This window comes from Ischnura elegans, chromosome 6 (assembly GCF_921293095.1).
Source record: "Ischnura elegans chromosome 6, ioIscEleg1.1, whole genome shotgun sequence".
NCBI classification, from domain to species: domain Eukaryota; kingdom Metazoa; phylum Arthropoda; class Insecta; order Odonata; family Coenagrionidae; genus Ischnura; species Ischnura elegans.
In genome coordinates, this window is record NC_060251.1 from 123117126 (window position 1) to 123144372 (window position 27247).

Below are 27247 nucleotides of genomic sequence, written 5' to 3' on the forward strand. Positions count from 1 at the left end.
AAGAATCGTGCCTTGTATCTTTTCAAGTCATTTCCCAATGCACACACTCCTTTTCTGCCCTACACTGTTACTCCAAAACATTAATCCAGAAAGGTTATGAAGAGCATGCACAAAACCACACCTCATGCATTACAGCCAATCCCAAGAAATTCTGGTCCTTAGTCAATCGTCATCATTATCAGCCTTGCATTCCGGATACCATTTCTTATTTAATGATCCTAGTGCTGTAGATCCAAGCCTAATCTATTTCTTAGATACCTTTCTGAATGCCTTAATCCTCCATCCCTCTCATTAGGGATGGATGGATCCAGGCTCCGGATCTGATCTTTGATTTCAGGTGCCAAATCTTTGGATATTTTCATATCCATGTGCTTTTTTAATTGCCTGCTATAATTAGTTTAAAATGAAGTAATTATTCAAGTTTCTTCAGAGTACTTGCAATGAAAGGGTATTTTGAATAGATTACACAAATTAACATTTTCCTCATACATGTTTCCCCTGAATTTTGACTCTACCTCACTCCCCGAATTTCATCGCTTGTGCTTCCCTGCAATAGTTGCATTCCAGAGTGCACACACATGACATTCATTGAGTTCTCCCTATCCAAATAGATATGTTTCACACTTTGGAAGACCTTTGTGTAAGTATAGGTTATCATTAACTTAAAATGCAACTGCACAATCTGCACCACAATTAAGGGCGATGTAGACATTATCTGTGACGAACTTCAACAGAATGAGATGACTGCTCAGCAAGGGGTTGGGCAGCAGACGCACATAAAGGAGAAGTGGATGGGACGGAACGCACACGCTCAATCTTTGCACACGCAACGAGTGTAAGAACGAGGGAGCCAGGGGACCAACACGTCCAATCAAACAACTTGGTGACATCGTTGGCTTCAAGGTGAAGCTGAGCGAGCTATGTTATGTGCCTATGCAGTTTGAGTTTCCAATCTGTCTTGACTTGTGTGAGTGTGCTCATGCTACGCTTATTTCTCGTGTAGGCTGAAAAAGGTCAGTCGGTGAGATGGGGGAGGGAAGTAAAGTTTCCATTATTCTCATGTAACTTGATATTTTCCTTTAAAGCTAATGATAGCCTGTTCAGCTTCGGATAGGAAAAAATAATGTCAAAGGTATGGGCTGAGGACTGATGGAGGAGGTTAAAGGTTTTGTGATATCTGCGACATAGTTACTTTTGACGTGACGTGAATCATCCTACGGTGCCAAGCCTGCCACTATGGTAGTTCAATCTCTTGACAAGCAAGATTCACTCCACGTGCCTGTTGTATTTTGCTCTAAAATTTTCTATGGCTGAAATTCTGTTACGTAAACCCTGCAAGAGCTTTTGAAACAAAAACGTTCATGATTAGGAGAAGCATTGCAGTGAAGTGGTGCATGTGAAGAGAGCATCGGAACTCTTTCCACTCTTATGGGGCATTGCATTCACGGAAGCTTTAATTTAAAAATTTGGATCCAGATCCTATGCTTTCCACAACTTTGGACCTGATGTATCCAGTGAAGGGCAATATGTATCTGCAGATACTTGGATCCAATGCATCCGATCCGACCATCCCTGCCTCTTACCCATGATCATTACAAACACCAATCATGGCCCATCCCAAATGCAAAGCGATCACAGGGTTCCCACTCTAACTAAATCATAAAACTCACGGTTTTTTTCAAAGTTTTCACAGTCTAAATGTTGTCAAATTCTCGGTCCGTGGATGAGGCATTTAAGGCAGAAATATTGGGTCTTTGGGGTTTCCAAGGAAAAATTTAAGTTTGCTGTTTGAGACATAGCTGGGTTTAACATTGTGTTCGTGGAAAATACATTCAAATTGACTTGAAGTTTTCTCTGTCTCCATTGGTTTTGCATCACTCTATCTGTCATACTCAACGATGCTGTCCATCAAGCAACATTTTCAAATGCGTGTGCCCGCAGGATAAAATCTATGTACAGTAAACTCTCGATTATACGAAGTCAGTGGGACTGGAAAAAAGGCGGCACTTCATAATACAGTAGACTCTCGTTAATACGAACAACGTTATTACAAAGAAAATCATTGGTCTTGACGAAAAGGCCAATCCAAAGAAACGTTATAACGAAATTTTAATTTTCACGAAATTATGAACCTCAGTTTCGGTCTTGGTGGTTAAAAAATGAACTTCATTACAAAGTTCCACGCACAAGCAATGGCATTTAGGTGGATATTCACTCCACTAAGTTTCAATAATCATGCCACGTTTAAGTTCTTTTTGTGTACTGTGCCCGAGAGTGTCAATTATGGTTCTTTATTCAGTTTACACGCAATGTCATACAATAAGCTTCATTCCTGTGGAATTTTGGTGACCCACTCATTAACACTCGTAAATTGGACATACAGTTAGTCCTCTTCCTACGCACATTCGATTTACGAATTTTCAGAGATACGAGCATTCAAAAATTTCAAATTTGGCACCTTTCGATTTGGCCGATGCGACGCGGTGTGGCGTAGAGGAACTCTCACTTTGTGCATAATCTGAACAGATGTCATTGAACCCAGTGTGAAGTGTGACACCCTCTATCGCTTAGTGACAATAAAGAAAAACAAGGGTCATAGCCTGTTTACAAAATAACCTTCGTAGTTTAATACTTGCAGTTCCTTTCGTATTGTCAGGTATAGCAGGCGCATTGCATTGGGTGTATGATCTTTTTAATTAGATATTTTTCCTTATCCCAAGTAGATCAATGCGTAGCTAATTTTGTTCAAGAAAAGATGATACAAAGATTACGGCGCATTGCATTGGGTGTAGTAGATTGGGAGTAGTAGCAGTTTACAGCTCTCACAGGTGAGAAAAATAACTTGTATGGTAGCCAAATGCCGGGATAAAAGTTGAATGCAATAGAATAGAATAGAAATTTTATTCACCTGCTAGGTCTTACATGATGTAGACATAGGCTTTGTCATATTATATCTACTCCTTAAAATACAGAGATTCAATGTTCATATTCCGTAGGATTTGAACTTTTCACGTTGGCAAATACAAACATGCAAAATTGCAAAATTACAACAGTATACAATTTATAAGTAGGTTTTGTGAATGATAATATTTGCAAGTTTTTACTAATTTACAATTTTACAAATTACAATTCCTTTTGGGTTTTTAGAAAAAAAGAGAATTCATCAACAGTATAAAAAACTTCACTGAGTAATAAGGTTTTTACTTTCCTTTTATATTGCCCAAGGGATGTGATATTCCTGATACTCTGGGGTAGAATGTTGTACAATTTTTTTCCATTATGGTACGGACCATCACTGCATAGTTTTGTATTTCTAGTTAAGACATGTAGTTTATCACTAGATCTAGTTTTATAGCTACGGTACTCGTTGTTTTTAACAAAAAAATTTATGTTTCTTTTTATAAATACCAGTACATATATTAAGGATGTATAAAGAGGATAAAGTCAATATTTTTTGATTTTTAAAGTGAATTCTGCATGATTCTCTGTAAGGTAATCGTAACATGGTTCGCAAAATTTTTTTCTGAATCGTAAAGATCTCAGAGCAGTGGTTACTATTCCCCCAGAAAATAATTCCGTAGGAAATAAGAGACTGAAAATTAGCAAAATACAAGCATTTTAGAATATTTAAAGAGGTACTGGCTCTCAGGTATCTAATTTGGAATACAACACGGGATAACTTTAATTTTAGCCCTTCAATATGTGGACTCCATTTCATGGATTTGTCAACAACTACACCAAGAAAACTTACATTATTTACAAAAGAAAGATCCGAGTTCATTATTTTTACATTTGGTTGAAAATGACAATTAAAATTAATACAAACTGACTTCTTTAGGTTAACAGAGAGCATATTCTCTTGAAGCCATTCTTGAAGACCATCAGTCGTTCTAGTTATTTTTTCTTGTAAAGAAAGGTAGTTTTGGGCCTGTATTAATAAACTGGTGTCATCAGCATACAAAGTAGTTTTTACATAAGGAAGATTATCCGGCAAGTCATTTACATACAGATTAAATAGTAAAGGCCCAAGGATTGAGCCTTGAGGGACACCATGTTTCACAATTTTTGAGCTTGAAGAAAACATTTTAATAAAGTTGGAACGGGCATCATAGTAAGAAATTTAAGTCATTTGCTTTCTGTCAGTTAGATATGATTTTATCCCATTGTGTGCAAGTCCAGTTATGCCATATTTTGTTAATCGTTCAAGCAGCAAATCATGTTTTACTGTATCAAAAGCTTTTGTCAGATCTATGTAGAGTCCCAAAGTTTGATTTTTGTCATCAATACTGTTTAAAGTATCATTAAGAAACTCATACAATGCATCAGTGGTTGACTTATTTTGTCTAAAGCCAAACTGAGAAGAAGTGATGGTTGCATTTTTGTCTAGGAAATTGATGAGACGTCTGTGCATAATTTTTTCAAAAATCTTTGATAAGTCTGAGAGAAGAGTAATAGGTCTGTAATTGTCAGGATCATTTTTTCCCTTTTTTAAAAAGTGGATATACTATACTCGTTCTAAGCTGTTGGGGAAAATTACCCTCTGATATAGATAGGTTTCCTAGGTAGGTAAGTACAGAAGTTATAAAAGGAATAGAAAACTTAATTATCTTGTCTGGAATGTCATCAAAGCCAGAGGATAATTTATTTTGGAAAGACATTCCAATTTGCAGGATTTCCTGAGGGGTGACAGGATGGAGAAAATGAGAATTACACTGTTTGAAATTGGTAGATTTGTTAAGATAGGTTGTAGTTTTGTGAGTATTGTTAAAAGACTGTAGGATTTTTTCAGGTATTTCAATGAAGTGGTTGTTCAAAATATTGGATACATTACAAGGGTTAGTTTCCAAGCCACTAGAGTCAATAGGAGGCAACACTCAAAATTAGAAATTGAATTTCGTTATTTTAAACCAAAAAGATATGAATGAAAAACACACACGCCATATTTCAGAGCTCAAATTCGATTTTTAACCGAGATAAGTAGCTTTAAAAGTCCGCTAGGAGCTTTGGCCACGCCCACGACGCGAAACGTATTTCTATTGGCTGACGCCGTGTGACGTGTGAACCTCATGAATGCCGCGGGAGTAACGCTTGAAGAAGCCGTAAAAACATTGGGTTCGTGGAAATAGTGGCCTGAAGTGTATCATCATGGTGAAAAAAACGTTAATTTTGTTCTGGCTGATTATCGAAATGTACTGACATTATCAACTGAGGCTCGATGAACAATTTTTTTGTCTTAAAACGAATCATTTCATTGAAATGAAACTTCTTAAGATGAAATGTTTAAAGTTTTGATAGAGACAGCAATCACGGCAATTATAGTGGATGCTTTAATTTGTGGACATACCATCGTAAATTCCTTTACTTATTAATGGTTTTTAATTTCCGGATGTAAATTATGAAATAAATTAAAAAATGTGCTATAGTTATAGCTGTTTTCTTGCTCTCTGAAGTGAGGGAGTTCGGGGTTCTCTCCGTTTCTTTTAGGATTAGCATTCAAATTTCGTTGGAACAGCATTTTCAAAGCAGAGGCCTCGCTTTGGTCAACTGTGCTCCTGATAATTCTTCAAGTCAGTTTCGTTCTATAAAAATAGTAAGCAGTTGTCATCAAAATAATAGAGTAACTCAGAGATGGGAATTTTTACGCGAAAATATTCGTTAGTTCCCTTATATTTACATCTGAGCAACACGTACAGTCACTTTCAAAAGTTTTAGGACAAAGTTTGTGGCACCACTTCTGCTTCTCAAGAAAATTTAGTATCCTGTACTACTTTCGTAGTTTTCTGCTGTGCTCCACTAACATTCCGCTTGTGAGTGAATATATATTTGCACTCAAAGGGATAAATTATTTTATACTGCAAATTTATCATTCCGCTTCTATTTATGCAGGATGTAATGATTATTTCGTATGCATTTACTGTATACTTGAACCGGTTTTCACCCTTACTTTTTATAATACGTACTTTTTGAGTAATTTTATGTTACCGAGGCGGCCAAGTGTCCATCGATTTGAACTGTGCTAGTAAAGGTTGAGGTATCGGGACTGTCTTTCATAATTTTTTCAGCTTTTTCTCTCGTTTTCTTTCTTATTTTCAGGTTTTATGTATTCGTAATTTCGCTGTCATTGCTAATACGCTTTCATTGAAGCTAATGCAAATTTTATAAATTAGGAAAAAAATTGTGGATAGAATAATGACGTCGGCATTAACGTACAGTTTGAAGTCTAGCGAGAGGAGTCACACATTACATTGTATAATTTGACTATTATTCTTTTTCGATTGATGATAGTTCAAACTATTTGCTAGTATTCATTCAGTGCGCATTTGCCTTTGGTTTCTCGGTTTTGCTGTAAGATTAGAAAAGTTAAAAAAGAAAGAAAAGTTATTATTTACTATTTGTGCTTCTATTTATAAACCAGGCGGCACCGTGACTCAAATGTGCTTATTTCTGCTTGTTGTGAGTAATACGATATCGTAGTATTTCCTGGAGTACAAATTTGTGATTATGATGTATTACTTTGTACTATTTGACACATCACCAGGTGAGCGTCGAAGACACTTTCCGTTACAATAGTTGGCTTTTAATGCGTAAGATAGAAACAAAGAGTGAAAACCAGGGCAAATATGTAGTAGATGCACACGAAATAATCATTAAATCCAACATAAATTTAAACACAAAATTTAAAAACAACATAATGATATATTTGCATTTAAAAAGTAAAATTTCCCGTTGAGCGCGTATGTATTTAAGCACATACGAACTTTTGCGATGTGTGGCCAAAGACAACAAAAGGAGTAATGGAAACTAAATCCCATTGAGAAGCAGAAAAGACTTACATTAAAATGGCCCTCACAAATTCTATAACAGCCCATCTCTGAAGGAATATGCTGTCTCCGTGCAGCGTCGTACCACCGCCTTCCTCGGTCTGGGTTGTTTGGCACAGCAAAAAAATACTTTTCTTGTGTTTAACGAGAGGTAGATTCACATTAGGCACACAACAGTACACGTCAGGTTTCCTCCCACTCATTCAAAATTCTCCGTTTCATCTGCCATTTATTTATACTCGAAATAACGCCTGCGATGATGCACTCCTATGCAAGCAATGCAGACATCATGAGGTTCACACGTCATCAACATGGCGTCGCCTGAGAAATACGTTTTTGGCGCGGAATTCAAGTTGAAACTTCAAACTCTTCTAGGGGCGAAATTATTCAGCGCTCAACGGTAAAATTTGGTGAGAGGCTTTCTTACACCCATTGCTTTATAAATCAAGCATAATATTCAGTAGTGTAATCCCTTCTATTAAAGAGATATTGCTATGTTGGAATGCTGACTTTTTATTGCTTTCCCTGTTTATAATTGACCAATTTTGTTTTCATTTTGTTGGTAGAATTTTCCAGTATCTTATTATTGTATGATAATTTGGAGAACTGAACCCTTTTCCTGACGTATTTGGCAAAGAGTAAGTATTGTGTTCTATTTTCACAATTATTGCACCACTTGTATTTAGAGTATAACTCTCTTTTATCTCTGCTCAGGTGAATTATTTCAGATGTTAGCCAACTATCCTTTTTTGACCTACAATTATTTATTCGACATAATTTCTTCAGGAAAATAGTCTCAAACATATACTGATATTTACTTAGGAAAGCCTCAATTTTGTTTCGAACGAATCTGCATGGTAGATCTCCTCCCAGTTTTCATTTTGCAGCAAAAAACCAAACAGATGCAATTTTTCATCGTTATACCACCGCTTGCATCCAAAAGGCCTGTGGGTGGTTTATTAGATCACAGTTTATTTCTACGTTAATGGCTTTATGATCTGAGAAACCAGGGTCAAAGATGTTAACTGACAAATTACTTATTTCAATGTTGGTTATAATTTGATCCAAGACAGATTCTTTGTATTTTGATATCCTGGTGGGGGACGTGATGCAGTGCGATAAGTTAAAACTGTTCAAAAGGTTTACTACTTTTCTAACCTTGTGACATCCTTCGTTTGAGAAATCGATGTTAAAATCACCACATATAGCCAAGGATTCTTGTTTTTTCAGAAGTGATTCAAGTAGTATCGTCAAATTGTGTACGAAAAGGTTAATATCCCCAGTTGGCGAACGATATATACAAACAAAAACGACATTGAATGACGTCAACTTTACGATCGAGAATTCGAGATGTTTGTCCATAGGAGTCACATTTTTAGTATTAATTGCTTGGGAAGGAATACCATTTCTAATTAATATACACGTTCCACCATTTTTCATATCAGTTCTGCAGGAGTAATTCCCAAAATAAAAACCAGAAACACAAGCAAAGCTAATCTCATCTGGCTTCAACCAATGTTCCGTTAAACATAAAACATTGAAATTGGCGAAATCAGATTCCAACTGGACACAAAGATCATGAAGTTTATTCCGTAGAGATTGCACATTTTGGTAATAAACGTTCAATTTAGAAGCAGCATCATAGTATACACTAGCCTTCCGGCGTTGTGAGGCGTGGTTTCCGAAAAGAATAATTATCAACAACAACATTCTCCAGCCAGAAAGAAGGCTCTATCAGAGTTTCACGAAGTTCACAATTCACAGAAACATGGAAGGATGCATATTTGCCACGAGTAACCTTGAGTTTTTCAATTTCTATGTCCAAGGATGCATTTACGTCCGAAATTTCAGATATCACATACTCCTTGACAGATTCCGCCGAGGTATCTGGTTGGAAGTTCCACACGTGCAAATGAGAAGGTCGCGGAACTCCCTCGAGGGCACATTTTTTATCAGATGTGCCTATGGCTAATGGATTATGACGTTTACGTTTGTTTGAGACACGGATGTACCCGTCTTCAGACACGGTTGAAATCATAGCACCACCATCGGAAACCGGGACAGAAGTAGCATCAGAGCTTACACAATTTCTGTTAACGCTGGAGTCTGAGACCGGTACCGAAAACACTTTATCACAAGGCACTATTCCCGTGGGTTTACCTGGCGTTTGCTCCCCTGTACCATCTTTGGAATGCGTTAGCATTTTAATTAGGTAGCAATAAATTTTATAATGCTCTGAACTCAAAAGTGCCAATATTCTCTATATTGTCACCTTCTGTATTTGTTGTATCACAGTATGTAAATAATAGTACAATTACAATAGCAAAATATGAGAAAATCCTGTTACATATTTCACACAATATCAATGTAAAAACCTAAAAGTAACCCACAGTGTTTAAATAAATTTAACAAAACGAGCTATTATATTACTGACAAATGAGCCATGATGATGAATTAATTAAAAAATTAACTTGATGGGCTGAAATGTAGCTAGAGTTATTCTAAGACATTTTGTTTTTAAATATCAGGTTAAAATCAAAGATAATTTTCCATCACAAAATTCAAAAACTTATGCATTATTTTGTGCTGTAGAGGTATCAATTTTTCGTATCCTAGGACAAGTATATATTTATTACGTCATGAGTCCGTAGAAAGTCCATTTGGCCCCACCCTATACAAGCTGGTAGAGGACAACAGAAAAGTTCGGTGAGAAAACTGGACATAAAGAAATACATGCTGAATTAATACCATTTATTAAAAATTAATGAATGGGATAAAACATACATTATTAATGGCATTAATTGCCACTAAAAATAGCAGATCATTAAAAAAGAGTTAGAGGAAGAAGATGGGATGCAAAATAAGGGCTTCCTCTGCAGAATTCTTTAAAAAATACTGAAGCAGCAAAAACGCCTGCACTTTCATAATAAATACATTAAATATCACTCTTTATTCAGTCCATAGGTAGTCACACAAAAATATGCAGGGAAAATATTCTTGTTGCTATAAGGAAGTTTCTGTTGGCAAAAACCAACAAATGGTGGAGGCACGTACGGTGAAGATGCACACGAGAGAAACTATAGAGAAACACGGAGGTTGTAGTGGGAGAGACAGAACGAGATGAGGAGCCAGAGGGCGGTTGCCCACACGTTCATCGACAGCAGCTCTGCGTGGGAGTTGACCACTGGCTCCCAGAACCACGGGAACATGCCCTTGGTGAGGCAATGGCCGACGTAAAGCAGAAGTGGGTTCAATCCTGAAGCAAAGAACACAGAGTCAGTTTGCTTGACACTTTTCAACCAGTGATTGCTCAGAAATTCTGAGATTCTAGGGCATAGAGCTCAGAGAAAAACTTTGCAGTTTGTAGACATCCCATTCTGAGCATATCTTTGCTTTGCTTTTAACGTTTTTAGGGACTATTGGGACCACAACAACAAAGTGGGTTGAAATCGAAAAAAAAAACCTGGCCAAAAATTGCTACTGTCTACGTAATGCTAAACTAATGAAAATGTTTACAATGAGCGTATTGCAAAGATGCAATGAACCTTATTTAGGGCGATGCAGTCCACGATATTGCTTAGCAGGCCAATATCAATTAAAAATAGTTAAAAGTGATGCGGGAAGCATAGTTTCCAGAGGCAGGTCAGAATATTTTGATATAGGAACAGCAGTGGAAAGATGAAATTTCTTCTAATTATTATGTTTACAGCGTTAAAGGTTTAAAATAGCTCCAAATGCGGTAAATGATTAATAAAAATTGTTATTAGGTATTTAAACTTGAAACTTCGGTCATCGAAGTGTAATAATTAAAAAAACCATTGACAAATATTTTAATTGTCAATTGCTCAAAAACTGAGGCATGCCACTTTAATGCCTATTCTGAGTCAGAAGATAAAGACTCCTCATATTTCATAACATTTCCGTCTTACATCAGAAGATTTTTCACTTCCTCCAGTATTTTTTTTATTTTTTAAGCTGAACCCCCCCCCTGGAACAAGAAATAAATAGATCTGATGTGAGCAGAACCTTGTTGAAAAGGTCATGGGTTGTGGCAATTATAAACACTTGTCTGATATGTTTTTCTAGGAAGGAGACTTTTGGAGTGGAAGCTACAGAATGATACACACGGGATCGCTAAATGGTAATGCTGGAGTAGGCATAATGCTTAGAAAGAGCACCGGGATGCGTGTTAAAAGCTACCTGCAGTTTAATGAAAGGATAGTAATGGTGAAGATAGATACTAAACCCGTAGCTACTGTAGTGGTAAAAGTTTTCATGCCTACATCAGATTATGAAGACGAAGAAGTAGAAGATGTCTACCAAGATATAGCGGAAGTTATCAAGCAGGTAAGAGGGGAAGAAAATCTTATTATTTTAGGTGACTGGAACGCCGTCGTCAGCGAAGGTCAAGACGGAATAATAACTGGGAAATATGGGTTGGGTGACCGAAATGAAAGAGGAGAAAGGCTACTTGAATTCTGCATGGAGCACAGGCTAGTGGTTGCCAACACTTTATTCAAAAATCCCCTGTGAAGAAGATACACGTGGAAGATGCAAGGAGACCGTAGAAGATTCCAAATCGACTACATTCTAGTGAAACAAAGATTCAGGAACCAGGTGAAGGACAGCAAAAGTTATCCAGGGGCAGATATCGATAGTGACCATAACTTAGTTATGATGAAATGCCACCTTAAATTTAAAAAGTTGAAGAAAGCCGTGAAAAACATATGGCAGGTTGAAAAATTGAGGGAGGTTCAGCATCAACTGGCTTTTAAATAGGCTGTAGAAAATAAAATAGGGGAGGATACGACCAATAAATCAGTGAAAGAGAGTTGGAAAACCATTAGAAGTGGTCTGCAGGTAGCAGCGGAGGAAGTTCTTGGTAAAAGAAGAGTCGTTATGAAAAAACCATGGATCACGCAGGAAGTCTTAGATCTCATTGAAGAAAGAAGAAAATACAAGGCTGCGATAACAGAGGAAGGACAGAATCGTTACAAGAGAATAAGGAACGAAATATGTCGTAAAGCGCGGAAGGCTAGAGAAACGTGGATGAAAAGCATTTGCGAAGACGTGCAAAACAATCTTAAACATGGAAAAGTAGAGGCCGCTAATAGGATAGTGAGGAACCACTTTAAGGAAAGATGTAATACCCTTAGGGACAAAAACGGAGAACTATTGATTGAAAACGAAGAAAAAGGGAAGAGATGGAAGGAATATCTGGAAGATTTCTACAAAGGAAGCAGCCTCAGAACGAATGCTATCGAAAACGAGAGGGAAGTGGATGCCAATGACATGGGAGCCCCAATTTTAAGATCGGAATTTGATGCGGCTGTAAGAGACCTCAGTATAAATAAGCGTCTGGCATTGATGACATTCCTGCAGCACTAATGAAAAATTCAGGAGAGAAGACGTTGAACCAGCAATACAAAATCATTAGTGAAATGTATACGACAGGTGAGATACCAAAGGATTTCGAGGGGAACATTATAATTCCTATTCCTAAGAAGAAAAGAGCGGAGAAGTGCGAAGATTTTAGGACCATAAGCCTTACTACACATGCGTCAAAGATACTGACAAGGATCGTTTATAGAAGAATAGAACGAAAAGCAGAAGAGTACTTGGATGAGGACCAATTTGGATTCAGAAAAAACAAAGGCACAAGGGAAGCAATATTGGCCCTAAGACTGCTCATAGAGAAGAGAATGGAAAAGAACAAGCCAACATTTGTTGCGTTTGTGGATTTAGAGAAAGCATTTGACAACGTGGATTGGAGCACAATGCTCGGAATCCTAAAGGATATTGGGGTTCTTTATAATGACAGAAGAATCATCCACAGTTTATACAAAAACCAAGTAGCTGTGATAAAATCAGTTTATGGCAGTAATAAGAGAAAACCATACCATTTACTAAAAGCCCAGTGGATACAGCAAAATTGCTGAGAAGCGGGTAATTACGTCTTCCAGAATTCCTTGAAAAGGATTTTACACTCTAATAGGATTGCCGATTAATAATTGTTAGCCAACTCGAAGATATTTGGGAGATATTTTTACACAGCGGCAGGAAATGTTATTGGCCGTTTTAATCGTAAATAATCGAAAATACGTATTAATGAAAAAACACTTTTCGAACGACTGCTAATTTTCGGGTTCTCCAGCCGCGTCTGTCGTTTATGGTTGACAACAGTTTCGAAAGCCATCCTGCTTTCGTCTTCAGGTCGAAGGTTGAACGAGAACCCGAAAATTAGCAGTCATCGTGAACAACGCAGCGGAAACCTACGCACGAATTACACTTTTCGAATGAAGGATGCAAGCAAAGTTCATAATTTCTTGCTTTCTTTCAAAAACTGTTGTTTTTTGTAAAAACTCTAATGCGAATGATTTCATCTGTTTTTATTTGGCTAGACCTTGTGTAGACCATATCGATGGCTAAGTTCTAACAACACGTATCTCAAAAATAGTAACTTTTCAGGCGAGCAAAAGAAACTATTTATATTTTAATATTACACTGAAATTAAAACCGAAAATTCATAAAACTGAAAAAGAAGCATACATTTGCAAATCAAGAGTTGTTTTTTGCTTGAATTTTATTTTTTTAATGTCATTACTTATTGGGAGGATCGGGAGAAATTTTTTCTTTTATCTTCAGATAAGCCGATTTCCATTCATTTTCCCCCCTGTATTTTATGCTATTATTTTCATTTCTTTCTATTAAAGCGTGAGTATGACAAATTTTATTTGAGTTTTATTTTACAAATCATAAGTATTTACTATCTGGAACTTAATTATGTGTTTTATTAATTTTTTATTCTGTTTTAATAATGTTTATCGAGAATATAGATATTTTCTTCCATCCTTCCTTTTTTTCTTTTTGCGAGCCTAGTATTTTTCGAACCTTTATTGTCTGATGTTAATGAGTTTTATTCAATTGATACATGAAGTACTGTGATTAGTTAAACTTTAATGTAAATTTGAAAATGCCATTACATTTTATTTATGCATCGTAACATATCTCTAACTTTTGCACCCTTCCTTTGTTTGTCAGTGCAACTCCTAAGCAGGGAGGGGATGCAAGCACTCATGGGCGTAGGAAAGAGACCGCAGATATCTAAATTAGCCGCTAGGTCTCCTCTACTCTGTCCCGAGATTTTTTCTTTCTTTCATAAGAAGGCATAAATAGTATTAAATATTTTTGTATCATATACTGCAATAGTATTATAGGTTAAATATATTGTTATAAAATTTGTGAGAGAGGTATTTCCTACATTGGTAAAACATACATGACTGTACGTAGTTGTATGTAATATATAATTTGAAAATGGTCATCATTTCGATTGTATTAAATTTGTTTTGGGTAAATATAATATTTTTTACATGTCATGTGATTCCTTTTTTCAATAGACTAGGGCTCTTACATAAATAAGAAGTAACTAGAGATTTCCAAGCACGATGGAATTAGTCTTTCCCTCGTGTAATTAGAAAGAAAATGCCATTGTTGCTTTCGGTAATTGGGTAAGTAATAAGGGGCAGAGACGCTGCAAATCTATTCCTAATACGTATTATTGAATGGTTTACTCGAATTGACCATTATGCACTAAATGAAAAAATATTATTGCGGTAAAAATTTACATCATTTTCAGATTTTCGCAGAATATTCGTAGTAAGAACCGCGATACGTGGCCTAAATGAAGATTACTTGTAAGATATTTGCTTGCAAATACTATTAGTTCCAGTTTTTATGCATTGATTTCTAACTCTGTAACATCATATTGCAAAAATATATTTTTGGCTTGAGTTCAGAAGATAGTAATGAGGAAGTTATGGGTTGATTATTTCTGTTTCCACATCCATTTTTATTTCGGCAACGGAGTCTATACCCCAACGTCCCAAAAAGGACACATATCAGCAAAATTTTTCCTCATACCTTCCCCATCTTTTTGATGTGCGGATGGAACTTTCAAAAAAGTTATTCCTAGTTCTTACAAGTGGACCGACTAAATCTTACTTTCACCCCTCGCATCATCTCCGTACCCCCTACAACCTTAGTGCAGCCGACAGGAGTGGTGCACGTCAAGAGACACCCTAATACACTGTCGGAAAATAATCTCGAAAGCGGAATGCCACCCATCTCAAGCACCTGCAGTGAAGGGAATACATAATGGTATGTGAAAACCATTTTTGTTAAATATCTAATACTTAAGGGTAGTCGTATGGGAAGAAAGGAATTGGAGCTGAAAACATGAAACGAGTAAAGGAATTTGTGACGAGAATAGTGGCTTCAGAAGAAAATGTAAAAATTATTCAATATTAAAGAACTCTACCCCGATACTTAGGATTACTTGTACAAGGAATAAGCCGAAATATCTTGCCCAGAATTACCATCACAATCAAACAGCTGTTCACGGCGACTCCTTGTACTTATAACTTGCATTACATCCATCTAAGCCAAAAATTTCCCTATGCCAGGGGCAAAATACCAATGGCGATACCAGTTGAACATTACAAATTCATTTTTTTCATATTTTTTTTGGATACATAGCGCAGAAAAAAAAGTTGAAAGAAAACGGTGGTGCGGGGAAAAAGCCGACAGTATGCAACCCGCATCACGTTTCTATCCTGCTGTGCGCGTGACTTGATATCACGTCATAAATAAGAAAATTCATTGCTAACAAATAAGGGCCAAGAAAATTTTTTCATTATTTTTCCCAGCTCTTTTGGCACCCATGCATGCGTTTTGCATTAAAAAACGACAGCCGCACCGGGGGTCAATTTTGAGTTTTACATGGTCAGCATTGAAAGTGTTAAATACCTGTCTCAAACCGGTCAATTTTGAGATACTTGTTGTTAGAACTTAGCCATCGATATGTACACCTTGGCGAGTCACTTTCGTTGTATCCACAACTGGGCAACTGCACTGTGCATGTCCTTCGGCACAAACTTCGACAAGGAATAGACTCAAGGGAGAGTGATGCTGAACATTCGGCTGGAAATGAGCGAGCCAGCAGCTTAGACGGCACATTTTGGGAAAATCCAATTTGTGGAATGGGAACATTTTCACATGTTCAAAGTAAAAGAACAAATCTGGGTCCATTGAGGGGTAGCCGCCGAGGACAAAGATCTTGGGAGGGGGGGCCGTACTGTTAGATTTATTTCCGTCTGAACCTGGCTTCTGCGCGAAGACCCGATGGAAAAACCATCAGAAAAGGGTACATGGCGTACGGGCAAAGCATATTATAAGTAAATATGAGTTAATTTCACTCAAGATTTAGGGAAAATCCAGTCTCTTAAACGGACTGCTTCACATATGTATCACGCTAAGTTCCTGAGAACCTCCCCCGTGTACTGCGGGTCACGGGGAGCGAAACCTCCCGCCTCCAATTTGATTTACCATGAAAAAATAGGAGGGGTACAAGTTGGAGCCAGCATTAGGTAAAAAATTGGCAAAAAACAGTGATACTTTTAACAAAATCATAAATTAATAAAAAAAGATTGATTACAACAAAGTTTGCTCATAATTAACTTGACAGATGACTCCTGCTCAAAAGAAATGATTTAAAAATAATATTATTTCAATAATGTGTTCACACATTATTCAGTAATAATGAAATATAATCCTTTTTTTCCAAAATTAATAGTGAACAAAAATCATTTTATGTCAGCTTTTTTTGATTTCAGCCCATTGTGCAGCTTCGGTTTGTAACTTCGTTATACCAAAAAAATTGCGACATCATTCATTATGTCTTACGTTACCATACCCCTTTGGCCTGGCTTCACAATAATAAAAATTTAGTAATAATGATTGTACAGTAAGGATTCCACTCCCAAGATCTCTGGAAAATCACTAGTTATAGCCAACATGCTTATATAAAAAAAACTTTCTTTTCCCGTTAATGCAGCAGGAAAAGTAAATTATTTGGCTTATTTACACATTTATTTATTTATACAGAAGAAAATGCATCAATATTTTAATATTCACAATTTAAACTAGTGATGGGTCGGTTCGATTCTTCGATTCCTCGATTCTCAGCCAAGAACCGGAATCGAAAATGAGTGCTTGCCAGGGTGAAAAATCGATTCCGATTCCAGTAGTACTTCAAACAACAAATTTATATACGACCGCGTTTCCAACAGTCATTTGAATTTTTGCGCCGCGTAATCGTAATAACAAAACACATTATCTTCCAGGGATGTGCGAGTACTTGAAAGTTCGAGTCGAGTCGGTGGTACTCGACTCCAGCATTTCGAGTAGCTTTACGAATGTCAAGTAAGTTACGGTTACAGAGCTTTCAAGACTAGTAGGTCTAGCAATCTGCCGACAGGAAGCGCTATCATGAAACTCCTGTAGTTATACAGTTTTTAAAGCCGATAAGTCATTCTAATGCCTTAGCCTGGTAGTTTCAGCTTGCTGTATACTCTATAGTTGTCGAAGTGGGCGCCAAATACCTATACGCCAGCCGCGGCGGCCGATCGTTTTCCGACCCGGCGTACACCGGTCCGAAATCGGAGAAAGCTGGAATTCCAGCTTAGTTAATAATTAATTAGTCCAAAATCACCTTTTGGGGATTGAGACTTGAAACTTAGTGTAAATACTCATAAATCATTACCAGATATAGATTTATATGCCATTTTACATAAATACGACCCTTTAGTGATGATACAGTGGCCCAAACATGACCAACTTTTCAAAACCATGTGCGATCTCGTTAATCCTCGAAATTTTTTAAATTTATCCACGTGGTGTTGCGTTGGTATGATTTTTATGGAATAAAAAACGCAGTATTCCTTTCACGTGGTGCTTTGCCAATACTTCTATCGACTTTTGAAGATTTTGGCTTTCATCTCTCTGGTTTTACAACGCAAAATGGTCGACCCGTTTTTCACTAGAAATTTGACATAAAGTAGACATTATCTTTCGTTTACGAAAAATATAACTTGGAAAATTTGAACCACAATATAAAGTAGAGATTTCTAAAGAGTACTAAGTAGAAATCTTGGAAAAAAAACGTTTGTGACGAAGGAAATAAGAGCGATTTTTCAATCGCGCGTCAAGGCTGAGCTACTCACCGCGGAACTCTGGGGCTCGGTAACTGAGGCGATTTTTCTAGTTTTTTTAAAACTTTAGTCTTGAAAATCGTCATTTAAAGCACGGATAATCGTCTTCATTGACTTAAAACTTTAAAATGAGGGTGTTAAAAAGGGTTATGTATAGATCGACTTGACCGACATTACTCGAGTGAAAATACAAAGGATTGGATCCCCTATGAAAAAATTGTATAAAACCTGTATAAAATTTCTATACAGTTTATACAGGTTGTATACAATTTGTATACATTGTATACAAATTGTATAAACTATTAATTCACATGCTGTATACAGCATATACAATTTGTATACAATGTATACAATTTGTATACAATGTATACAATTTGTACACAATGTATACAATTTGTATAACAGCAATTCAAAGTAGGCCTCAAAAACCGAAGTCCAAAAATCAACTTAGTAGGGGACCAAAATAATGTTCCACATTCGAGAGTTCAATTGCTTCTAAAGATCATGAATCGCGTTTTAAACAAGATTCTCGGAGATGCATCAACGCTAGTCATTCAATGCCACTTGGAAATTTTTCAACCCAGGCGCCAAAAACCTAAGTCTGAAAATCAACTGAGTAGGGGACCAAAATAATGTTCCACATTCGAGAGTTCAATTGCTTCTAAAGATCATGAATCGCGTTTTAAACAAGATTCTTGGAGATGCATCAATGTTAGCCATTCAATGCCACTTGGAAGATTCAATGTCACCAGCGGGCGTCCATATCTCCATAGTGTCCCCGTGTCCCGTTTGTACGAAGCGGTACTAAGGTTTTAAACAGTACACTGACAAATTCATATGAAGCGATAAAATTGTATCACATACGCCCAAATTTCCTAAAAACTCGTGATTTAATATATGACACAGTAGTCATTTCGTTTCTGGATACTCTGGATAAAAAAATTCAAATCCGGTGTGGGACTATTTTCTTTTGCCGATGGGGCCATAGCCACCGAGAAAGAGAGCCCGCGGAAGGATCGCCCAGGATCGCCGTTAGAGATTACGTGGTTTATGATGTTTCACCGTATTCCTTGGATTTTTGTGGTTAAGTTGGTGAAAATTAGAGTTTTTGTGAATAGTGAAGTTTCCGTTATTCTTTAATTTCATTCGGTGGGCTTCAGAAACTTGTTTGTGAAGCATTTTTGTTAAATATGCCTTTCTCGTGTGTGATGCCGGTATGTGAAGGAAACTCCTGCAGGACTAGACCCAAAGTTCAAGTTTTTACCTTTCCTATAGATCTTCATGGATTGAAGAAGAGGTGTATTTTGGCGATAAGAAGAGACAATTTCACCCCTACGGAAAACATTAAGGTATGTACCCTTTCTCCCTGAAATTCTTATGACCTGAGATGAAATGAGGAAGAAAATGGGTAGTATTACTCCACCTATTTTGGATGAGGTATTCCTAGGTCTTCTTTCATACAGTTTGTATACAATTCTTATTCAGCCCGTATACAGCCCATGTACAATTCTTATGCTGCCCATGTTTAATTCTTATACAGCCCATGTACAATTCTAATACAGCGTGTATGTAATTTGTGTAAAAATGCATATTTTTATACAAATTGTATATGTACACTCATTTTTGTATATAACTTGTATACAGACTGTATAACATCTGTATAGAGATTTTATACAATCTGTATTGAGACTGTATACAACTTGTATAACATTCTATACAGAATGTATACAAAAATCTTATACAATTTTATACAGGTTTTATACAATTTTTTCATAGGGTAGGTCTTCTTTCATACAATCCGTATGCAATTCTTATTCAGCCCATATACAATTTTATACAGCCCATATACAACTCTTATACAGCCTGTACATAATTTGTATAAAATGTATATTTTTATACAAATTGTATACACTCATTTTTGTATATAACGTATACAGACTGTATAAAATCTGTATAGAGATTTTATACAATCTGTATAGAGACTGTATACAACTTGTATATAATTCTATACAGAATGTATACAAAAATTTTATACAATTTTATACAGGTTTTATACAATTTTTTCATAGGGGATATTTTTCAGAACCATCCCACGCATAAGAAATATGGCTCGGGTATTGAAGTAAAGTGAAGAGATTAAGTCAGCATGCTTAAGAGAGAGAAAAATGAACTGTTTCCGAGAAAGGCAACAACCGATACCCTTTTTCCCTTTCCACCTTCGCCGAGGTGAGTCGCGCGGAAAGGGGGTTTTCACATCACAAGGCATCTTTTAGTCTTTTGTATTACTGCGTCCGTCCGATGTGATATTCATTTGTAGCGTTTAGTTTCTTTCTTGAACTTAAAAGAAAACAAGAGTTTTTAAGGTTGATTAAATGACGCGAGAAGTATAGATTTTTTTGGCTCTACAAAACTAAAGCTAATTGTTCTTTAGTCCATTCGCTTAGTCACTTAGAGTTCCATGAGGACTCAAGATCCATAAAGATCGGTGATATAGTTTTTTATAAAAATTCCAGTTTCCGAAATCTTGCAATTTTGGTAGGAAAGTACTTGCCCAGTCACACAAGTGTGTATCAAAAGGCAATTTTCTGCAGGCAGTAATACTGTAACATGGAGACATCAAAACCTGCTGGCTGAGCATGAGCATGTTGGTTTTTCTGCTTGAGAATTTGAAAAGGCCAAATATTACATGATTCATAAACATAGTATTTAATCTTTATTATAACTGTGAATTCGACTATACTTAGGCCTTTCCCTTGTAGTAATAAGTGATATTTTTCTTGGAGCCAATGGAATGAGAATCGATGGAATCGGTATCGGTAGAATCGGAATCGAAATGTCAGAATCGGGATCGGAATCGATAAAATTTTGGAATCGACCCATCACTAATTTAAACTTTAAACAATTGATACATATTTTAAACACATTAAAATGATGATCAATATGTCTGTGGCTACTGAGAAGAGGTCTTGGAGTAGCAGGTTTTAAATATAGACATTGGCAAATTCCATAATGAAGAAGGCATTGAGAGTGTTAACAAAGCGAATGCAAGCTATTGTGGCGTAACGTCGTTAAATCTCGAAGATTGTGCACGTAAGACCCAGACATAGGGAACTCCAATCGTCGGTCACAAGCTGGTTCAGGGAAAGACTCCACAAACAAGAAATCAGCAAACAAGAAACAATTGTAAAAAAAAATTTACCAGTTATTTTCAATCAATATCTATTTGAAGTAGAAGTATTCAAAATCAGAATTATTACAGAAAACAACGATGATAACTAATGATCCCATAGGAAACATTACCAAACTAAGTACAAGCTGTATAATTTTGCTAAAATCACCCATGTCTGTTGTGACGTTACGTCGTAAAATCTGGTTGATTTTTCACGTAAGTCCAGACAAGGGAAATACTCCAACCGTCGGTCACAATCTGGATCAGGGAAAGACTCCACAAACAAGAAAAACAGCTCACAAGAAAAAGGTAGCAAAAAATAATTTACTAGTTATTACCGTTCGATATCTATTCAAAATAGAGTATTCAAAAATCAGAAGTATTACAGAAAACAATGATAGTAATTCATGATGCCAAAAGAAACATTACCAGCTAAAAACCAGCAGAATAATTGCACAAAATTTGCCATGTCTCACTAGACATGTGACAACGACGACTCCCCGAGCACAAGAGAGCTTGGCTATGCAGGACAAGACAGCATGTGAGGGGAGGGATTCCTCCAGGGAGTGGAGGGGTAGCCAGGCGAATTCAACTACTGCGCCACTGATGCGTCACTGCTCCTGCAGTAACGGCCGCTCCGCAAAACACCATTCCCTGGTTTTGAGACAACAGCATACAGCCAGAATTTTCCCCTCAGCTTCTGGGTTGGAGACATCAGTTGAATCAGAGGGATATTCATTGGAACACATGGAGGGGAAGGAGATACTGGGGTGAGGTGTTGGAGGGAGAGAGAGTTGTGATAGGACAATGGTAAAACTTCTCACTCCAAGTGCAATACTAATGCCTTAGCACCGATTTCCCCTTGCTTGCTAAGGAGTAAGTATTTCTCCGCAGTAGTCCTATATAAGTCTTGCATTGCAGGTAGGTTGGTTCGGGGTTGTTTCGGGGCTGTTTCAGAGGCTGATTCCAGAGGCTGAGTTTCCAGAGGCAGGGTTTTCAGAGACAGGATTTTCCAGAGACAGGATTTTGCAGAGACAGGATTTTGCTACAGGCCTTTTGCGCGAAAAATCCTTTGCGCGAAAAAAACCTTAGCGCGAAAAGTTCTTGGCGGGAGAAGTTCTGCGGATAAGTTCGGAGGAAGTTCGAGGAATTTCTGGGGGGGGAGGGGTACCAGAAATTTTTGGGGAGGGGGGAACACTAAAAAATGCCACACTGTCACACCATCCGTCCACCACGAGCGCCCGAGCAAAAAGAGGCCTTGCGTACTCCGAGACGTATCAGGGTGGAGGGGAGGGATTTTGCCAAGGAGTGGAGGGGTAAAAAGGGCGATGTTCAATCAGCTGCGAATCTGCCCCCTAAAAAATCACCCCTGTTGACTCGCAGCTCCGCCAAGCATCAGTCATCCCAGCCGAGGTAGGAGGGGGGAACAGCGTGCAGGCTGGAATTTTCCCCTCAATCTTCTGGGTTGGAGACATCACTCGGAAATTCATTGGAATTCATGGAGGGGAGAGACATAGTGGGGTGAGGTGTTGGAGGGAGAGAGAGTTGTGATAGGACTATGGTAATACTTCTCACTCCAAACTGCATACTTGTGCCTCAGCACCCATTTCCCCTTGATTGCCAAGGAGTACGTATTCCTCCGCCGTACTACCTATATAAGACTTGCTCTCGACGGAGGCTGATTTTGGAGGCTGAGTTTCGAAGACAAGAGTTTCCGGAACTTAGAGTCTCCGAATCTTTGAGTCGAAGGGCCTTTGCACGAAAATCCTTTGTGCGAAAAATCTTAGCGGGGTACACTAAAAAATGCCACACTATGAACCCAAAAGAGTGGTTTATTTATTTAGTCAGGTGAGATCCAAGATTTCTGTTCTTCTTCCGCCAAACGAAGTATCTACCCTCACTTTTGTGATTTTCACATTCTGATAAACCTACAGCTACCGTTGTTCAAGTTAGTGTGCACACAAAAAATGAGTGAGGATCATACAAACCTGCGTAAGAGAATGGGCGTCCCAGCCACCATTTGCGCACATCCACTGCGTAGAAGAGCAGCATCAGGAGGAGGAAAGCGGTGCTTGCGCTGCAGAGCACATAGGACAGGGACCACAGATTCTTGTTGACGGGAATGAGTCCACCTTCTTTGGAGAAGCTACACAGGAAACCAGCAGCCAGGCCCTGCAAACCAGAGCAATGGGCCACATGTTGCACGAGGGAAACGTTTTTTAAAAAATCTCACTCATGCGAGGGTTTCCAATTCCAAGCAATTACCGCCCTCACTAGAGTACAATTAAAAATGTTGGCAGCAAACATTATACCCACCCATCCCGTGTTAAGCCTGATAAGAGTTCATGTCTGAAATTACAATCATAAATCCACTTTCATTGACTTTCCCACTGTTTTCAGAAAATCAAAAAATAAAACATACAAAGCCACCGAAGTGCGCCATAGACGACCGAGCCCTTCCCCTTCTTTCTCTGCTATTCTCCTCCGTCCACGAAAAATAACAGGATAGCCGCTGAACATTTCGAACCGGTTTTCAAAATATTTGGTTTGTTTTAGCCGTTCTTGTTCCAAGTGCATTCTTTTGAGAAGGCCATTCTTTTCTCGGAGGGCGTTCTTTTTTTGGAGGCCGTTCGTTTCCTCTGGCTGCTCATTTCGGATCTCACATTCATTTTGATTTTGTGTTCATTTAAACATTCGATGTTCGATGAATAGGATGCGATTGTGCAGGTTCGCGTTCAATTTAGGGATCGGTTATCTGTTCGTAATTTGTGTTTTGGTTCAAAGTTAATTTAAACATTAGGTTAAAACTTTATTTTGATTAGTTATGTTAATGCAAAAATCTATTTCAGCAAACAGAAGAGTTAAAAATAAATTGTTTAACTATCTTATATCCACTTAATATTTTACTATCAAATTATTCGTAATGGAATTAAATTTCACTGGGTTAATCTGTATTTCACCGTGTTGCTTTAAGGGGTCTGAACTGATGATTTCGGGAAACAAAAATTTTGCTTCAACTGTCCTCAAATTGCATGTTTGTAGTGTAGTTAGACATCGAAGGGGAAGGACTTGCTGCTCTTCCTGAGTAAGTCTATGGAGGCGTATATCCATCATTTTCGAAGGAATAAAAGCAATACGTTACCTAAGGCGATTTTATTTGATGACATTAGGATTTTCACGTCGCGGCATTTTATGTATTTTATTTTGGCCACTTAGCTTAATTGCACACAAATACAACTCAAAGTGGTAACTCTTTCTTTGCTTTCCATGTTTAATATTTAAATATGTTACAGAATTCCATGAGTGTAACATATTCTGCAATTTTTTACATTCTACCTAAAGTACTAATTTAGCAATGAAACATTATTTCTCACTGTCTTATGCATACCATTGTTGACAGTTAATCGTATCATTAGAGTGGATAGATACCAGACACAGGCTGTAACAGGGAGGAAAAAATCGATATTTTACTAAGGAGTCTAAGAGAGAGATTCACAAATTACGTTTATACTACAAATACTTATAAAGAACAGTTAGCTGTATATGAAAGTCTAATTGCTCATAACAGCAGCACTTAAAAAACTTTTATGGTGCTTAATATGTGAATAACACCAGACGATGGATAAGTTCAACAGATTCAGGCTTCAACTGGTGGAAGTTAGACATACTTAAATAAATAAAATATTGTAGCACTTTTCCACAAAATTTTTACTGCGTACAATGCGTTTTGGCTCACTGACAAGGAACATTCACGAAGTGTCCTCCGCCGATTTCGTTCAAATTTGGTAGGATGGTAGTGTTCCATAATTAATGGGAATTTGCAAAATTTTCCGTGCCCTTAAGCACTGTGAGCCGAGATATCTGCATCCAAAGTTGCGCGCCGGCCAACCTTTTTGAGGCGAGGGACCCTCACTGACGGGCCGGCAGCGCGGCCCGTGAGTGAGGGGCCTGGATTTTACACTCTAGGTGGATTGAAATCCGTTTTCGTGACTGTGACAATGCCGAACAGTGGAAGACCATCGACACTCATTAGCTTGGGTCCGACCAGTAGCGACTGACCCAACGCCGCAGGGCTCTCCCTTCAGTCTTTTTTGCTGTTTGGGACGGGAAACATAAAAATACACAATGAGAAGGCGCCCGTTTCCTTTCAAATGTTTCCCTCACATTCACAGTTTACCGAACCCTCAAGAACTCCCACAAATAATGTCTTGACCTTCGAATATCCCCAGGCCTATAGATAATATTCCTTTTAGCTTGAGGAAAAACCCAATTGTTTACCCTCACCCCGTGAAGGAATAGACAAAAAACCCTACGTTTAGCACGGGCCACTCTTTTTTTCTCTTTCTGGAAGAATTTACCAACATTCCGTTATTTTAACGGTGCCATTAACCAAATGAAGTGAAGATACTCGAATATCCTATGAGTAATTTGATTCAAAGACTTCCGATCACTTTCAAATAATGTATTCCGCCCCCCTCCGTCTTCATCTCTAACTGTTTATCGAGTCCTGAACTATGAACCTCGTGGAAGTCTCTCCCTTGGGCAACTCTTAAATGAACCCCAGCCATCAAAAATCCCTAAGTTTTTCGCTCTAATTTTAAATGCATACTATGCAAGGCAAAAATTCACCCAAAAACTCTCCGCAATAAAAATAATTTAAACAATGGAATCCCATTCAGAAGTAGAAGGCACAAATTTTTCTGATTTTTTTCAGCGAAAAATGGTAAAAACATTGATACTCAAAATAATTATGAATCAATCATCTATTCCATAGATAAAATAATAACAAAAATGGCGCTCTATAGTATTTTATTATTCACAGTTGTGATGTTCATTGAAAAAATGGTGAAAACAGCATTTGTTTGCACAGATAGCGCATCTGATGAATGTCAAATAGTTGCACCCTTATTCTTCAACTATAATTTCACATCTATCCTTAATAATATTACTATCGAAACAATAAGCAACATGTGTAATATGCACTTCTGGTCTTTCATTCGTGTATCCCGCTCGAAACCAGGAATAGCGAATGAAATTTTTGAACAAAGGAGCGGAGAATTGTGAGTGAGTCAGAGATTGAAGTTTCAAAATATTATTTCTTTGAAATAAATTTAAGTCTATTTGGTCCAGCAACACACGGTCGGAGAATTTTCTCACAAAATTCTTCCACATACGGAAAAAATACACATCCAACGGCTGTATGATGCCTGTAGTTTTGGGCGGTATTTGTTGTATTTCAAATTGAAATGATCCTGTCTTCATGAAAAGAATTCCTTCTTTATCATTAAACGCACTCCATGAGTCCACCAAGAGAATTGTGTCCTTTTTTAAATTTGGAAACAGCACTTTACCAAAATACTCCGTTTTCTGTGGTTCTTCCCACGTCTCATTATTTTACAGTTATGACTAGAGTCCCCAGCACTTTACCAAAATACTCTTCAAGCAAAATGGTTTTCGTCAACAAACCGGAATTAGAAGCCACGACGTGAAGATTTGGAGCTTCAAACACAGAAACATTTTTTGGAAAAATTCCACCTTTCTCCTGCAGGCAAATAAATAAAGGAGACAGAAGTTCACCATCCATCGAGATCGTCGGCTGTATCGTATACGAATGGGTCGTCGCTCCGAGGGACTGTACCGTTGACTCCACCGTTTTCACTCCTTGGAAATGCAGGGTTCGTCCCGAGTGTAATTCTTTTTTGAACCCACTCTGGTCAGTATTTAAGAGAAAATAATTTGGCTTTTGGGCCAATAATAGCCGGACATCGTTTACAAAAGAATGTGCCTTTTCGGATGTATTTTGATAGCCAAAGTTCTGTTTCTGAGAAACAACTTTGGTAGCTTTCCTAGACACTATATTATGAGATTTTTTTAAACTTCCACAACCATCCTGTTGAAGCAGAAAAATTTTCTAAGGGATTTGTCATTTTGCCATTATCTTCATACGCCCACCTTCGTAAGTCACTATCGTGCACTATCAGGAAATCTTCTTTCACTCTTCTAAATCTCTCTATTAAACATGAAGAAATTGCGTTCAATTTCTCCCTCCGAGAGCCAGCCTCATTAATCTGCTCCTCAAACCGGACAAGCTGTGTTCTTGAGGTCACGAACCTAAAACGGTGCCTGACAATATCTATCTTCAGTGGCCCAGTTTTTCCGGACCGCCAGTATTCCACTGCTATCTTCTTCTGTGACATACTAATATCACC

General features: G+C 37.6%; 1 protein-coding gene across 1 annotated transcript in view; it reads right to left on the reverse strand.

Moving 5' to 3' along the window:
* Positions 1-9555: 9555 nt before the first annotated feature.
* The window catches only part of LOC124160099 (heparan-alpha-glucosaminide N-acetyltransferase-like), a 47327-nt gene continuing 29635 nt past the window's right edge, over positions 9556-27247 (reverse strand). Inside the window, exons 11-12 of the mRNA XM_046535827.1 lie at positions 23027-23210; positions 9556-10077 (exon numbers count right to left, since the gene is read on the reverse strand). Coding sequence (XP_046391783.1) covers positions 9899-10077; positions 23027-23210 — 363 coding nt within the window. The 3' untranslated portion in view covers positions 9556-9898. The remainder of the gene's footprint in view (positions 10078-23026; positions 23211-27247) is intronic.